The sequence below is a fragment of the Neoarius graeffei genome, chromosome 28, assembly GCF_027579695.1.
Source record: "Neoarius graeffei isolate fNeoGra1 chromosome 28, fNeoGra1.pri, whole genome shotgun sequence".
In the NCBI taxonomy this organism is placed as follows: Eukaryota; Metazoa; Chordata; class Actinopteri; order Siluriformes; family Ariidae; genus Neoarius; species Neoarius graeffei.
Window position 1 is genome coordinate 14,370,582 of NC_083596.1, and position 18,236 is coordinate 14,388,817.

Below are 18,236 nucleotides of genomic sequence, written 5' to 3' on the forward strand. Positions count from 1 at the left end.
CTGTTGCCAGGGTAAGAAATAATTCTGACATCTCATTACATTCTTCATCCAAAGGTGAAGTAACATTGCGCTCAGGTGACAATTCCATATTTCAATGCAAAATCGCTAGCTGCTAAACTTGGTCTGCACAGGCTGTGCACTGAAAGCTCTTGCAGCCTGTTGGCAGTTCCGCAGGTAACGTCACAAATCTGGCTCCAGACCTCCCTTGGGATTTTTCCAGACACGTTTTGTTATTTTATTTTTTTTTGCTGTAGATATATATAAAATATAAAAAGAAATTGGTCCAGGATATGCACTAAGGTTAGGACTCTGTGATAGCCAGTTCATGTGTGAAAAGGACTCCTCCTCATTCCTGAACCAGTCTTTCAATGAATCGTGCACCGTGAGCATTGCCTTCTTGTCTAAAATCCGGTCTCTCGGCTTCAACTCTTCTACAAGATTATCAAGTTCTTCCTGTTGTTGCTTGTACCCACAACTTTCTCTTTTTTGAGAGCATGTCTATAATTATGGTCATCACTGCTAGACGACTTCCTCATTCACTTGACACTATTGACAGTCGCAGTGCAAAACGCAATCTGCTGCTCACTTACATATCCCCTGCTCTCACTTATCAGAATGCAAACAATCGAAGGAATAGAACATTTATTATGAATGCTGACTTCAACAAATAATTAACCCTGAAACAAGTAAAGAGCAGTGTTCTCTCCAGGGATTTCAAATAGCATCCTGGTAAACTCATTTTGAAATCGCATTTTGTGTCTTGAAATAGCGCCAAAATCTACCCTATAGGTTTAATAAATACATTCAGTCGGTAAACAGGAAGTCGATGTGCGACAGACCTGAAAACGGTAGTATACAACCCCAAGCTGAAGTTTTGTACCAAGTGGCTATGATTTGTGGTTGCTGAGGGAAAAAAAGTGTTTTGGATGGACGGAAATAAACCAGCATACCCCCCCCCCCAGAGCGGGGGTATAATGAGCATGAAATAGAACATGACAAAGGAGAACTGAAGGCAAATTTTTGATTATTAAAATTCTATTTCTCTCATTTTATTAAATATCGGAATGCATTTTTGATCGCTATTTTGTCACTGCTATAGCAAGTTATGAGTGTTTGAAATATGCTCTGTAATATATCAGTCCATATGTCAAAGCAATGGCCGTAAACGAGATTCGTTGAGACCTGTGCGAGACTTCGTAGGATGGAAGTAAAACATATGGCGGAAATCAAATCGACCAACATCTGCCAACGTTGTCAAAAGACGTGCGCGCTGCCTTTCAAATGCTGATGTAATCAAGCTGGAAGTTTTACTTGTTTTAATAGCAATCAGGAAAGTTTGAAAAAAAGTAGGCAGTAATCGTCATTTAAACTCGTTTTTGTGTAATATTTAGTTTGGAAAAGTTTTCAAAATGGCTGCATTGACGCATCACGTTTCGAAGACTCCCACAAGTCTTGTGAAGATCGCATGGATAAGTGACACCTGCTGTGGACCAAACGAACTACATTCGACATGGCTAAAAACCGAATAGGCCGATACGTATAATATTTAATTGCAATTAGTTGCAATACGAGTCACGATATAAAGGTTACTAAAACCGAAAACATAACTGAATAACACATTAATTAAGAAATAAAGCAAGTTTAAAGATGACTTCAGTTCTCCTTTAAAAATAACTTGCATTGGACTCTGCATGCATACTCTGTGCAAATATTTCACAAATTAATTTTTTGGAGCCAGGGTGTAAAGGCCATTAGGGTTAAAAGAACGGTTGCCAGCCAAAAATCACTGCAGTAATTATCCGATCAAAGGCTCTTAATTACTACCTTATTTAAATCCAAACTGTGACACTTTTTTTTTTAAAGCCAGGCAGTGTACATACAAACTCTCACAGTTACCAAATGACTAGCCCACCCTTCACAAACCCTAGCTGTATAGGTGAGAGGCCAAGGGCTATGAAAACAGAGATGGGCGCCGCCCAATGCGACCGATGGCATGGAGCAGGAAGGATTTTAGACTAGTGTACATACTGCTCATATTTTGTGATGGTAGTGCAACATTAATTCTGCGTTCAACACATGCTTCTAAATCCAAAAGGAAAATGACCCTTCAATTCAGAATTCCTACTTGGGAAGGTCTCCTCACATGGCGACAGCACCGTTCGTTTCACTGGCGGGTTTCCCAAAAGCCTTTTAACTAAGAGACAGCGTGTTCACTGTGCTGCTCGCTCTACCATTTAACGATCCTTGTGCTTCGATACTTTTGGAAAACTCAGACAAGTTCGGTACAGGCGGCTCACACAACGTGAACAGTAAATAAAAGTTCTCTTAACTACGTGAAATGCATTTCCAGCTGTATTAACTTTAGCGTAATCAACACCGACACACTAGTTGGTCAAGTCTATAATCACTCAAACAGTTGGCTGTTTTGAGAAAGCAAACTCATTATAATGAACACTAATATCAGCTGGCTAGCTTGTGCATAACAAATCACAGGCTTTCATGGAAGTGTTCAGGGTTCTGCCCCACTCCATAGCTCGACTGTGTCGAGTTCAACACCAGCCCCGCCCCCAAGCCAGTAAACTTAGGGGAAACGCTGCCTTTGATGCATCACGGGCAGCGCTCGAAACTAACGGTGTCCCGATGTCCCGGGGACTATAAAAAATGTCATCGGGACACAAAATTATCATATCTGGGACAATCCCGGGACAATGGAAAAAAAATAGATCTAGAAAAAAAGTTAAACATTAATATTATTTACAAAGCCGTAACACATACGTAGACATTCACCTAATTTGTTAATTTTAAAACGTTAACAGCGAAAAATACATTAGTAGCTACACTTTCGATGCACCTGCATCGGTAGGCTACAGAGCAGCGCATTCTGTTCTAGAATCTTCGGCCGCATTATATGGACTTGGAATGGAATTGCTACCGCACACGCTGCGCCGACTCTTGCCAGAACAAAAATGCTTAAGTGGTTGAAGCGGACCGACCGCGGGGAAGAAACTGAAAGCCCAGACATAACGTCTCCGGGACCTTCAGGATCCAAAGTGTCATCGCCTGGTCTGCAGGCAACGCTAGCAACTGAATGAACTTAATGAACACTGTTAGACACGTTATAAAATACAACAGGAATGATGTGGATGATATTGACGGAAGATACCGTTCAACAGAATAAGTGAGTTTTCTTGGTGTCTTTCTAGTTCAGAAAGTTTAGTCAGTCAGCAGCACAACTAGGCTCGGACCTGCCACTATGTTGATGTTGCTAACATTTGCACCCACGTTTCGGCAGCGAAAGTTCATAAAATGGATAACGGTAATGGTGAAAATTATAAGTTGGCCTTATAAATGCCAACAGATATTCAAGGTATAAGTAGATGAAATGAACATAAAAAGGGGTCTTATTTTCAACTGAAGTGTACTGCAGATGTAGGGAGTTGAAACATTTTCTGAATGAGCTAGTTGGCCCCTTTAAATAAACGGCAGTGGTGTCTATTTTTTTGCAGTGGGTATACTCCGTGCTTGCCATGCAACCCCCCCGGGAAAAAAAAATTTATACTCACACATTTTTATTTATATATATATATATATATATATATATATATATATATATATATATATATATATATATATATATAAATAAAAATTTATACTCACACATTTTTATTTATATATATAAAAAAATTTATACTCACACATTTTTATTTTTATATATATATATATATATATATATATATATATATATATATATATATAAAAATTTATACTCACACATTTTATTTATATATATATATATATATATATATATATATATATATATATATATATATATATAGGTCATTCCGTGCCAACTCACCTAAATTTCAGGAACTCCCCCACATCACCGTCTCAGATTTTACTCAAAAAATTCTCTAATCAAGAATCATATGTTTGTACCACACATGCAAAATATTAGCCCCCAATTATGTTGTAGTTTTGGAACTACAGGCCTTTGAAATATTGATGTCAAAACACCACATGTCGAAATTGGCTCTTTCCCCAACTTCAGAGACCCATAACTTTTTATTGCAGCTATCTAGAAAGTTGTGTTTGCAGATTCTTACTGAATGATACCCACTCTTTTCAAATCTATTGCCAGAAAGCCTCTGAAGGACATACTTTTTGCATAATAGGAAGCCAAAAATGGCATTTTGGCCAAAATCGCTTAAAATTCATTAAAACTCAAAGGGGCCTAGTAGAAATATGAAACTAGTTAGATTTTTTTCCTCATTACATAGTAATTGTAGGGTTGTTATCTGTTCACAGAAACATATTTTGCGATGAAAATTATATTCCTGAATTTTTAAAATTTTTTTTAACATCTTACGTCCTTTCCGAGGGGGCTAAAATAGGGCATTTTTGCCATCTTATTTGGTCATGTGGCTAGGGGTTTAGGATCTTCTAATTTTTTGTGAAGGTGCTCTCATATAAGATGTAACTACTCCCTGATTTTTTTTAACAAACGCCCCTTGCTTCATATTTTAATAATTTGTTTTGTACATGGACAGTTTCATCATTTTTCACTTTTTTCCACATTCAGAACTCTGCAACTCTACATTGGAAAATTCCTACTAGCAGCTATTTCAGATTTACATACACTGACATACAAATTTTCATATTTTAGTAGTAGTATGCCCAAGAAATTCATATTTTTCTTTCTATTGGGACCTAAAAACAGCTATTTGGCCAAAAATGACAAAAATGTTGACTTGATATTTTTCAAGTTCTGGAGGGAATGGGCTATTTTCCTCATAAATTAAAGATGTGGTGACTTTTTATATATATATATATATATATATATATATATATATATATATATATATATATATATATATATATATATATAAGCAATGATATCCTTAGCAAATGTTGATTTTTAATTGAAAAATGTGTCTTACATTCCTGTTATTTGAAATCATAATAGTTACGACTTGCATCATCGGTAGTGGACATAGGACCTGAAACCACACCAGTTTTACAGTCCCAGTTACAGGCCCCAAGCCAAATGTCCCAATCTGCACCAAATATGTACCAGCCGGGCAAATATATTGCCTGTGTTTATGACAGAAAATGGTACATTGGAAATATTGTCACCAGAAATGAAGAAGAAAATGATGTGTATGTCAATTTCATGAGACAAGGACGAGGCAACACATTCTCATGGCCACCACAAAGCAGGAAAGATGAATGTTGGGTGCCTTTGCTTCATGTCCTTTGTGTGGTAGAGGCCCCAAACATAAAAAGTGGGGGACGCCAATACCAACTAACAGAGGATGACTTCAAACTTGTGAAAGACTTAAGTTTTAACTTATGTACTACTAGATGACAGTTTATGAGTGTCTTAGCACATCACATGAAACTGTACTGCCTGTGAATGAATTATCCATTATCACGGATGCCCATATTTGACTTTAAATTATGTACAAATCTTGTGATGTTTTTCAACATCATGATCATGGATCATTGAATGTGTTAATATGTAAATAAAACCTCATTGCTAAATGTTTTGTGCTTACACAACCTTGAAGTATATTAAAAATACTACTCCAGAATTGTTATTTTTCTATATTTTCCAAGGATATTCAACAAAAATTGCAATTATACCTAAAATTTTCTAATTGCAAAAAATACTATACAATACAGTAAAAGTTGTTCAGGAAATGTGTATGCCTAGATTAGGTTCTTATAAGCCTTAATTTGTGTGCAAAACACCCCTTCATTATTCCCTTGTTTATTAAAACCTGCCCAGCGTTTTTGTCATTTTTGGCCAAATAGCTGTTTTTAGGTCCCAATAGAAAGAAAAATATGAATTTCTTGGGCATACTACTACTAAAATATGAAAATTTGTGTGTCAGTGTATGTAAATCTGAAATAGCTGCTAGTAGGAATCTTCCAATTTAGAGTTACAGAGTTCTGAATGTGGAAAAAAGTGAAAAATGATGAAACTGTCCATGTACAAAACAAATTATTAAAATATGAAGCAAGGGGCGTTTGTTAAAAAAAATCAGGGAGTAGTTACATCTTATATGAGAGCATCTTCACAAAAAATTAGAAGATCCTAAACCCCTAGCCACATGACCAAATAAGATGGCAAAAATGCCCTATTTTAGCCCCCTCGGAAAGGACGTAAGATGTTAAAAAAAATTTTTTTAATTCAGGAATTGAAATTTCATGGCAAAATATGTTTCTGTGAACAGATAACAACCCTACAATTACTATGTAATGAGGAAAAAAATCTAACTAGCTTCATATTTCTACTATGCCCCCTAGAGTTTTAATGAATTTTAAGTGATTTTGGCCAAAACGTCATTTTTGGCTTCCTATTATGCAAAACGTATGTCCTTCAGAGGCTTTGTGGCAACAGATTTGAAAAGAGTGGGTATCATTCAGTAAGAATCTGCAAACACAACTGTCTAGATAGCTGCAATAAAAAGTTATGGGTCTCTGAAGTTGGGGAAAGAGCCATTTCGTCATGTGGTATTTTGACATCAAAATTTCAAAGGCCTGTAGTTCCAAAACTACAATGAATTGGGAGCTAATATTTTGCATGTGTGGTACAAACATATGATTCTTGATTATAGAATTTTTTGAGCAAAATCTGAGACGGTGATGTGGGGACCCTTAGGTGAGTTGGCACGGAATGACCCATATATATATATATATATATATATATATATATATATATATATATATATATATATATATACATACACACACACACACACACACACGTACGTGTGTTGTGGCTATACTGTTATACTTGTACTCATCCATCTTGTAACTGTCCGATAACCTGAAAGCAACACCTCATGAGCACCATCACTGCCTAATGCATAGTAATATGCATCTTGAAACTGGTTTTGTGTACAGATCTACTGTATGCAAAACAAATGTGGTTTAAATGTACAAAATTTATTAAATTTTGATTCACCGTTTAACTTGAGATAAGTGGGCTTTTCCATCATTGTTTTTTTTATTTTTCATGTATCAAGAAAATTTGACATATTGACATGTAAATTAAACACACATCACACAATAATATATTTTAACATATTAAATGCATTTCTTATTTCTTATCTATTCAGCACATCAGCTTAAATGAACAAGAAAACATCCTAGATGTGCTAAAACAAATGTTTGCTTCAAAGAAGAAAAAATTAATTTAATTAACAAATACGCAATGCCCTTCAGTGTGTTAGTCCACAAGCCCTGGTCTACAAGACTTTCCAGGTGTTTTTATATTCTGGCATTTGAGGTCTGCATTGCCTCCTTGGTTGTGTTACAGAGTGATTGCTGAGGACACTTCTGAAAACACTGAAATAGTGTCGTTTGTTTTCGTTTCATGATTTCGCAAGCTTGACTGAATGCTAGATAATGCCGCGTGGTCTGTCATGACTGAATAAGCACTGTTGCTTAGCAACTAGACCCCTTCGCATGTTTGTAAACAAACCGACCGTTGCTAGGATGCGCGCGCAGCCTGGACTCAAACAATGGCGCTGCCCATAGACCGGCATTATGAGCTGTCAGATTATGCAAAACAATTGTCGTTACAAGATCGAGAATGCTACATAAATAAGTTAACTCTAACAAGTGGACATCGCTACCGGATCCGTATTTAATTAAAGAGTGGACGGACGATGTTAGTAAGTTCCCTGGTATACAATGGCCAGATATATACTCGTACCTTATTGACAAGACTTCAGTGTACACCCACGAAAAACTTCGTGCCTACATCATCCAACATATCCACAATGATAGTGTAAAGAGTGCAGCTAAGAGAAATCAGAGCGCGTAAAAAGCGAGCGGCAGAGAGCAGAAATGAAACTGAACGGGGCGGGAGCTAGGTTAGAGCGGTCAACGTAAGTTGGCATTTAGAGTGAGGCCACACAATTTTACCTTTCCATCCTTGCTTTAAAATTGTGATTTTCGGCATACACAAATAATGATGGCACAAAATCTGGACTGCTTGAGTCAAGCGAGACCTCTCCTACAAACAAAATTGCATGCAAAGCTAAGTTAACATGCTAACAATATTCATTACATTGTGTAACAATGACCCAGCTAATCAGACAAACGCTACCAAAGTATTTTGCTACATCAATAAAGGAAGACTAGAAAGAATAAAAAAGAAAGATTTAATAAATAGCCTGATCTTACCTGTGATGAAGTGGGCGCTGCAAACCCGCGCATTTTTGATGGTGCTTTCATCCCAGTCTACACGTTTGATGGCTTGTAGCCATAGACGTCGGCGATTTTTTTGGAATGGGTGAGATCCTGCTGGAATTCTGTACATTTTTAACCCCATCACTGCTACGATTCTGACACCCGACAACACAACAACTAGACATTTCTTCCAAATCTTTCTTCTCGTCTTTACCGTCGCTGAGTCTTTTTTGGGTCCAGGTTGCGCGCGCAATTTCCTCTTACTTATTAATGACGTTTACTGCGAAGGGGTCTACAGACGGCTGGCTTGACTGACATAGCAACAGTTGCTATGGGGAGCGGAGCTCCCGGAAGGGTCAATTCTCTGCTCTTGGATCAACTCGCAACGGCTTGAGTGCTGAGTCGGCTCTGTCAGCGTCTAATAAATGAAGCCCATAGGATTTGAATTGAAGAGGCGCTTGTAGCGCTCAAGCGCGTTTGGTGAACACAGGCATCTAGGAATGGAACTGTGGAACATTCATCTGACAATGTTGACGTTGGTTTGGCCAGTTCAAATAACGAATATATTTTTCGGTAGGCGTATGCACATACGCAAATCACTGAGCTCTTCAGTGAGTATACGGAAATCGTTGAGCTTTTCCAGTGGGCATACGGCGTATACCTGCGTATCACGTAGACTACACCACTGATAAACGGGTATCTATTCATACAGTGAGATCGCCAAAGTTTAATAAACTGAAAATGCAATAACTGTAATTTTGAAGTAGATGATGTATAGGACATGTGTCGCTTGTGTCTTGTGACTTATTGTAAAAATGATATGATATAAAGGGTTCAAAATCGCATAGTTACAAATATAATAGTAACTTCATATGATAATATTAACCACTGGTTATTTCAGAGAGGAAAAAAATGGGGACACTATTGCTTCCATTCGGGACAATACAACACAGAATTCGGGACCACTGGGGGACACAAAGAAAAATAGTTAATTTCGAGCCCTGATCACGGGTATTTAATACACAAGTAATGCTGATTCTTGAGATCTATTCTGCTGCTACGCAGATACTTAATTCCATATAATCAATAAATGTTTCATTTAATCATGCATTTTATCCATCTGGTTAAATGTTGAAGAAAAAAATAGCTTTGGTTGGAGGCTGAATGGATTTAAAACCCAAAAGCAAGAACATCACTGGCCATGCAATCTGAATGAACTTTCACTAATGAAAGCTCTGCGAACCCAGTAAATCTTGACAATCTACTTGTATTAAAAATATATCCAGCAAGCAATTGGTGCCTATGAGGACAGAAAACCTAAAAACATTAACAAAGCCCTTGCTCAGGAATCCTTGTGCATAAAGTAGTTTCTTTGGACTGTTTCTTGCCCGCTCTTAAATCTTTATTAAAGAGATTACCAGAAGACGCCCTTTAACAGTGTCATTTCTCCTTCGCTTTCTCTCTCTAATGGAGAGGCTGGTAGACTGCCAGCACGTTTTGTGCAGAATGCAGAAAAGGACCCATCATCATTCTATAATGCTCACCTGATTTACTGCATAGGAATAGGAGGAGAAAAAAAAAAAAAAAAAGAGCAGAAACACCCTCTAATGCTCGGACATGCTGCAGCGCTCTGTATGCATGAGCCTATGGCCATTTCTCAGGTGATAGGCATGCACAGTGCGAGCCCAAACACGCAGCAAGGAGCTGATTCATAACCCTGTCCCAGAGGAGCTGCCTATATCAGACAGACAAATGCACTCTGAAGATAAGCACTGAAAGCAGGGGGATGATATCATCGGAATGGGAATGTAGAGTAGCATAACATAGTAGAACTCTGAGCCAAGGCTGATGCATGGTTTGTTTCATTTTTTTTTGAGGAGAGCCCGAGTACAAATCAGTAACTACTCCTCAGTGAAACATGCAGCCTTTCTTAAAAAACTTCCGTTACCAAATTTAGGATTCACACAAAGGTCGTACTCGCACTAGGACTGAGTGCCTTGCGCTGCTCCTGAGAACAATCGGCCCCCTCCCTCGCTGGCCTGCGGTTTTTCCACGTCGCACTTTTTGTAAGCACACTCGGGACCGTACCATCACCCCGATGCAGCTTTACTCACCGACAACTCATGTTCAACAACAAGGTGAGAACCAGACCCATCATTAACCCACATATTCTCCGATGAATTGAAAAGTGCAGCTATAGCGTTCATTTAGGCTCATGCACAGAACTTGAACAGCACCCAAATGCACCTCTTCCAAATGGTCCAAATGAACCACGCCCAGGTGCAGCAAGCCGTGATCACACTAAACCATCCCGGACACCGGGGGTCAAACGTACTGGGAGTCAGAGTACACCTTAATACATTTTTAGTGACAAAAATGTCCCATCTGGTGCAGTTTGCAACGTGGTCATGATTTAGCATTTCTGCTGCACCTAGCAGTATTAGCCCCTTTTACATAGCCTGGTCAAGGCAGGAATCTTGCTCTTTTACTCAGCCTTGCGTTCTGCCTCCGAGCGCAAACGACTTGTAGTAACAGCCAGAATCGCCGTCTGTGTGAAAAGGGACAGGCAGCACGGGGTGACAAAACCATCTCATCTACAGCGTCCAAGTTCCACGTGCTTTTCTGCCTCAAATCGCTTCCTACTTCGTCACTTTCTATTCCAACATATTCCTGATCCATAAACAAGTTGCTCACACAAGTCTCTCTACTCCTCACCTCCTTGTTACCTACCTCCCTCTCGTTTTCTGTAACACTTTTACTCCCCGAAAAGCCAGCTCAGTTTGTGCTCAAAAGACACAAACATGTCATTCATTTTGATGCTGTTACTACCCTTAACAGGCTTTCGTCTAAACGGGGGAACAGGGGCGCTGCGCCCTCTTACTCTCGGCGTGCGCCCCCTTACCGACTCCGTGAAAACATCCCAGCAACACTATGTGACAATGTGTCTGATCATCAAATACGTTATAATTGCTCCAAAAATATTCCAATCATAGTAGGTACACCGCCAGACGGCGCAAAAACAATCCGAATTGGCGTTTTCCAGACTGAGGTGCCATGTTGTTTACTTGTCGCGGCTGCTCTCGCGAGATTTGACATGGGTTACATACAAGGTCAGCTGACTTGTAGAGCGAGATTTCTCAAGACTGAATGACCTTTCACCCACCGGCGCGGGAGCTTTTGACAGAAGTAGCTCGCGAGTTGTTTTTGTTGACACTTGGGCATTTAAAGATGTCTTCCCGCGGCACAAAGCGGAAGAAAGCCAAAGACTGTCCGGGGCAGAAGATGATTACTTCTTTCTTTTTCAATGTTGACAGACAATTTGTTACAATTTCCCTCTCAGATAGCCTCAGAATGTCCCATTGGAGCATTTTTCAAAGGCTTTGCACGGCGGGGGGGAACAACCGGCACCATCCCCCCCGCTTCGTTCCCTTGCCATGGTGAGCGCCCTCATACTAAATTTTTCTAGAAAAAACCCTGCTTAAATACAAATTATTTAACAGAAGTGATTACATGTTGCATATGATGCTCAGTAACTTTGCTTGTGTTTGAAGAAAGGTATAAATATGAGGCCAAGAAAAGCACCTCAACATTCAGTTCACCCTCCGTTGTTTTAAAAGCAGCTCCAGCATTCTCAGGGTATTTGTATTTCCGATGTGTAGATACGTCACTCTAGACGAGCTCCTTTACGGCACATCACGCCTCTGTTTGCAGAACATCGGCTCAGAGTGTAAAAACACACCCTGGCACAGTTTCACACCAGCTTTATTTGGTTCTTTGTAAAATCACTAAAGCCGGAATCTTGAGGTGCCTTTTTTTTTTTTTTTACGCCAGTATCACGGAATCTCTGTGCAAAAAGGGCTACTGTGGTGAGGATACACCGGAGAAGATAGTGCCAATCACGTGCATTCATTTTTCAGTCTTTGTGCTGCAATACAGGTCAATGCTGCCAAAGCAGTTGTGCTACTGATTAATGATGCAAATTCATAGCAGTCCACCAAAGTTGAGCTTGATACAAATCTTCCTGTGCAAATGGCATTCGCGTTGATGCAAAACATCTAGTCACGGCAAACATGATTATGATTTCCTTCTTAAAAAGGTACAGCAGGAACAATCATATCAATACCGGTGCTCCCAGATATCCTGGTTAAGTTTTAAGTGTTTGAGCTAAAAAAAAATATGGATTTATGAACTGCACATTTCAACTAGAATGACTAAAACTTTAGCCTGGTATCTTTAAATCATGCAAAAGTACTACCAGAGAACAAATACCAGCAGCAGGGTGGAAATCTCTACTGGGTGTGTAAAGTAGTCCGACAGGCGAGGCTGGTCTAAGACTTGTGGAACTACACAGCAGGAAAGGGGGGAGGGGAAGGAAAAGGAGGGCATCACCATTACACCACTGCACGGGAATTCTCCCAGGTTGGGTGAACTGCACTTCCGAGTAACAGGAACAAGATGAGATGTCGAGCGGGAACCTTTTCTAGCGGGACTTCTTTTTTTTTTGCTCCCTCTGGAGAGACAAGTCGAATGGGACGGGACGGGACAGGATGAGCCTGTCCTTAAGTAAGAGAAGGAGAACCACCTCCTCGTGTCCCCCCTCTCTCTGAACTCTCTCACACACGCAGGGCTGCATTCCTCCCCCTGCGAGCTCAGCTGGCTCAGACCCAGCTGTACCCGCTGCCTCCTGGGTTCCTGCCGGCTGCATAGAAGGTTCTGGAAGGAAGACTTCAATAACTTGCAGATCTTCATCCATGTTCTCCAAGAGCGCCGTAATGGAAGTCTATAACTCCAAGTTCCAAGTCAATGGTTAAGAACAGTATGATGAACCCCAATCAACTTGAAACCAAAGTAGAAAGTATCACTCAATATCGTACAGCTCTGCTGATTTTTAAATCGTTTATTCGTCTTCAGTACCTGCTTTTTCATGGTCATGATCACAGTGGATCTGCAGTTTCTCCTAGGAACATTCTGGATAAAATACCAATCCATCGTAAGGCTCCCGCATCTACAGGTTTCATTTAATTACGTATTAAAATTGCACTTTCAGCTATTGGCATACCCTGACCAAAAAAAGGAAGCACTCAAAAAGCAAACCAGTAAAAAGTTAATTCTGCAAATCAGCACAAGCAAATGTGAATACTTATTTAATTTCTTCTTAAACTAGGGACTCCACAGACTTTGGGACACTAATATACCCCTTTTCCACCAAATCAGTTCCAGGGCTGGTTCGGGGCCAGTGCTGGTTCACAACTCGTTCAACTTGCGAACCAGCTGAGAACCAGTTTGCTTTTCCATAGCTCAGGGTGCTAAGGGGAGCCACGTCATTACGTCACTGTATACGTCAGTTACGTCGCTGCGTTTGCATAAACCTTGGCGCGAACATCGAAGCAACAACAACACGAAGAAGAAGCAGCAGCAACAACAATAATGGATGACTGCTGCTTTACTGCATCCAGGATATCTCGTCGCTTATTTAAAAATGGCACCCTCTCACGGTCTTGCTATTGTTGTTGGTCTTAACAACTCCACCCCCCGCTGACGTAAGCAGTTCTTTCCTCTAGCCCAGCAAAGAGCTGGTGCTACCCTGGAACCGGTTTCTCTGGCCCAGAGCCAGTTCTTTGTCAGTGGAAACAGAAAACCCAGTTCCAAACTAAGCACTGGCCCTGAACCAGCCCTGAAACTGATTTGGTGGAAAAGGGGTAATAGTAAGCCAGAATTATTAACAAAGTGATATAACGTTTAACACATTTATAACCTCAAGTGAGTAACAGCTTGTCGGTCAAGTTGAGCAACTAGTCAGTAGAAAACTGACAACTTTTCCTGAGGGTAGTCGTGTTGAAATACAACAGGATAAGGCACTGAAAAAAATGGAAGTTGCTCCAAAACCATGTGTAACAACCTGACTTTTCATTTAATGACTCGAAAAAGAACTCGCATATATTGTGATCGTCCTACAATATCACAATCAGGGACATTAAAGAGGAAAAAAGGTGAATGTTAACGTAATGAAACTACCACCATGTTTTATGACCAGAATGGTTTGTTTTTACAGACTGGTAAACGGATACCTGGTGAACAGGTCAAACCAGACACCGACCCCTAATGATCGGACGACAGCAAATTTGAAAAAGTGTACTTCACAGAAAGGCCACTTCTCACTCCACATCACACGTTGATCAGTGCTTAATAATGAAAAACTTCAAAAATACAAACATGTCCAAGCATGTAATTCTCATCAGCAGTCAGCTCTTAACATCTCCTCTGTACAACCTCTAATCACACCACTTTCTCTTCAGTGCCCCAGATAGCTGAAAGTGACCCAACTTGCACCAACACATTCAAGCCTGTGCACTGGATCCGTGTTTAATTTAGAGCACAAGGTCCCTAAACGGTTACGCATCAGACTTCAGAACGCTGGAGTACCTGAGAAAGCAGGAGGAGTTGATGACTAGTAACTAGTCAGCTCATGACTTACAACCAACTCATTGACGAGTATAAAGGTTTACTGATGCAGTAATGGCAGCATGAAGCGAAGCCTAGGGCACTGATACTTTTAAGATCCAATATGGAGAGAATGGCATGCAAACTAAATGCGACAAATATAAGGAATCACCCTCTCTCATGCAGTGCGCTATACAGGCTCTACAATGTGGTTGCATTATTCACTATATGTTCACTTCATTATTGTATAGTTAACTGTAACTTTAGTATTCGACCTCACTTGACATTTCGGTTTGAAATGTCAAAGCGAGCTAAAACCTTTCCGAAAACATTTAATCAGATGAAAAATTGTGACGTTGCATCCTAAAGCTAGAAAAAAAAAATGCTATGTAAAACGAAAGAACATTTGAAGACATTAAACTAAAATAGTGAAAATGTCTGGTGTCATGCTGTCCAGGTGAAAAGTGAGTCCGGTGAGGGTTAGCAAAACGGTGGAGTCTGACTTTACAGTTCTAGCTGATCTGCACTATTTTTAGCTCCAAGTGTACATCCTGGCTCGTCTCACATGGTACCTGGACAAGAAAAGTAACAGAACTGAGCCTAGGTGCTTATCTAAGGTTCAACTCATGCAATGGAAATTAAAAAATAAATAAATAATAAAAAAAAGTATAATCAAGGAATGCGTTACAGTGATCCCAGCAGTAATTGAAAAAAATAGAGGAATGGAAGAAACTATCAGCAGGGGTCAAGGGGGCTGCAAGCCCCCTGAAGCTGTTGAGATTTTAACATTTAAAGATGTTATAGAACACATTTTTTACATAGATTTAACATAGAAAAGCAACAGAATTTAACAATAACGTGTATCTATTTGATGCCATATTTTGTACTCAATGACATAAGTGGCAAAAAAAAAAAAATTATTTATAAAAATTAGATGAAAATGTAGCTTTGAAGAATATACTACTTCTAACCCGGACACTGTTCCGCTATCTCTTTTATGGACGATATCTTTTTTCCACGACATATTGAATTAAGTTCAACGCATTAGAAACAAAAGCACGAACGGAGTTAAAACACATTTTCTAGCAAATGGGCGCAGCCGTATTGTTTTCTCGTTCTATCGCGTACAGTCTTGCGGTATTTACATCAATTTAACTTCTGAGTGTCCCCAAATGTCAACGAGAACAAACAAAGCTGACAAAAACATCGCTAAACAAGCAAACCAAATCAGAACGTATTCTGCTAGTCATTTTACTTAAACATTTTTAACGGATATACAAGAGATTTAAAAAAAAAAAAAAACCACCACCACTTTGGCTAGAAAAATAGCGGACGTCTGGGATCCCTGTGCATTAGTGCATCAATGTAATACCAGAGCGTCTGATGTCAGCATGCTAGTAGACTCTCTTAGTGCCCAATCTAACTCACTGCAACCTTCTTTTGCAAAAGAAAGAACGCACAAATCCAACCAACCCTGACCAACTTGGGAGAAGCCATGACCTTATGGTTAGAGAAGCAGCTTTAGGACCAAAAGGTTGCCAGATCGACTCCCTGGACCAGCAGGAATGGCTGAAGTGCCCTTGAGCAAGGCAACTAACCCCCCAACTGCTCCGAGGACGCTGTACATCGATCTGGATAAGCACATCTGCTAAATGCAACTTGCATAATAATCTTAATTATAAACATGATCAACAGCAACCAAGATTTATTTTAAGCTGAAATTTTTTTAGGTTAAATGTCTCATGGTCATGTCAGTCTAATTTCATTTTAAATGGTTTCCTACATTACATACAAAACCATCTGTTTATAGTTGAGTCAGTAGGATTTCACCCCTTGGTTCAAGTGAGCAATGCAGCGACGCTTTAGCGTTTTCAGCATTTTTCATTTACCTAGCTTTGCTCATCATCTCGTAGATGACTCGCTGACTAGTCGAGCTGCATTGCATCCTGGAACTTTCTTACATTTGCACCAAAGTCTCCATTACTTACGTCATTGCTGGATTTCTCATTAATAATAACTTTCTTGGTTAAAACAGTAAGTGAGAAAAGAAACTCTTGTGTTTAAGGAGTTAGCAACCGTGAAACCAGTGTGTTATTCCTTATAGTTAAGATCACTGAAAGGTGTTTGCCTATTAAACGCCTTTGTAACCACACAAACAAAAGTGAGCACTTTTGTGACGTCAGTACGGCCACAAGATCCAACTTCTCACAGGAATAACAACAAAACAGCACCGATGAACAAATTCGGTTCAGAACTATGGTACCAAGCACAGCACGATTCTTTCAACGTGTAAACATATTTACTGTAACTAACCAAGGGTGGACTTTTCCTTTAACTCAGTATCTACCCTGATCATGTTCACTCCTAAAGCAACCTCCACTGCACTGCTACATAGGTTTGATTGGCATGGAAACAATTTCTCTGCAGCTTATTAAATATAAATATCTCATCAACCAGCTGGTTTATTTAGTCAGTTATTCTACCAAAATCTTATAGATGACACATGATGCCACTTTCGGTGGTTAATAAAACGCTTAGGTGTCTTGAAGGCAGCATGGATAGCTAATAAAATAAAAAGTTAGCTGTTAAAGAAGAAGGAGGTGGTGAATTTTATTTACCTGAACTACTGAGTCATATGAGCTGGTATACAGCTAGTTAAAAGGACAAGCTATAAAATAAAATTAGCAAGCTGCTTAAGTCTAACATTACTCGTGTCCATTTATTTTACGCCTTTTATAATTAATTCAGTAAAATAAAGCGCAGTGCAAGTTCAGCCTCAATGAATTAGTGTATAAATGTATATTCTATAAAGATGCAAAAATGACTTTAAAAGACAAAAAAAAAGTGTGCGTTCAGTCAGTCAACATAACAACGTGACTCGGTGATATGGAGCTAGCTAGCATGTTGTTAACCTGGAAATGAAGAGTTAATCTAATCTCAGCAGGTCAAACTGACCACACGCGTTGGTTAATAAAGACTATAATATTTTGAGCGTGTATAAAATGTTAAAATACCTTCTAATTCCAAAGAATATGACTGAGTTTGGCCGAGTTTCAATACAAACACAGAGAATAAGGCCTCAGATAAGCAGAGCAGAGCTCGCGCTACCCCCATCCCATCCCATTAATCATAACTGCTTACCATTAAAGGGGAAAAAAAGTCTCTTCTTTTCAATTAAACACACTCTTATCTTCTCTGCATAAACAATGTGAAGTAAAGCATGTTAAAATTTTCACACCGCGTTCCTGAGGTACACAGAACTCCAAATTATTTAAAAAAAAATGACTTGGAAAGGGCCTGGGGAAAAAAAGCTAACAGGCTAACAGGAGAAAGTGTGGAAAAAGCAGCGCGCGCAACACAAACCCAGCACTTCCACTCAGACTTACCGTCGTATCTCTCTGCTTGTTCGGCAAGTTTCGCCTGGTATACAAAGTGCTCTCGGTCCATGGTGCTCAGCGTTCGGGACAGAGCGAAAAGGGGGGAAAAGAAAGGCTCGGAGGTGGGCGAGTCTGTCTGAGTCAGTCGGTGGTTCCAAGCGGAGAAACACCACAGCAGCCGGACTTCCCGCTCTACCGGTAGCTAGCTATCGCGTC

At 39.6% G+C, this 18,236-nt stretch overlaps 1 protein-coding gene across 1 annotated transcript in view; it reads right to left on the minus strand.

Moving 5' to 3' along the window:
- LOC132875413 (14-3-3 protein epsilon-like) overlaps positions 1-18,236 on the minus strand; it is a 34,718-nt gene extending 16,482 nt beyond the window's left edge. Inside the window, exon 1 of the mRNA XM_060912188.1 lies at positions 18,030-18,236. Coding sequence (XP_060768171.1) covers positions 18,030-18,090 — 61 coding nt within the window. The 5' untranslated portion in view covers positions 18,091-18,236. The remainder of the gene's footprint in view (positions 1-18,029) is intronic.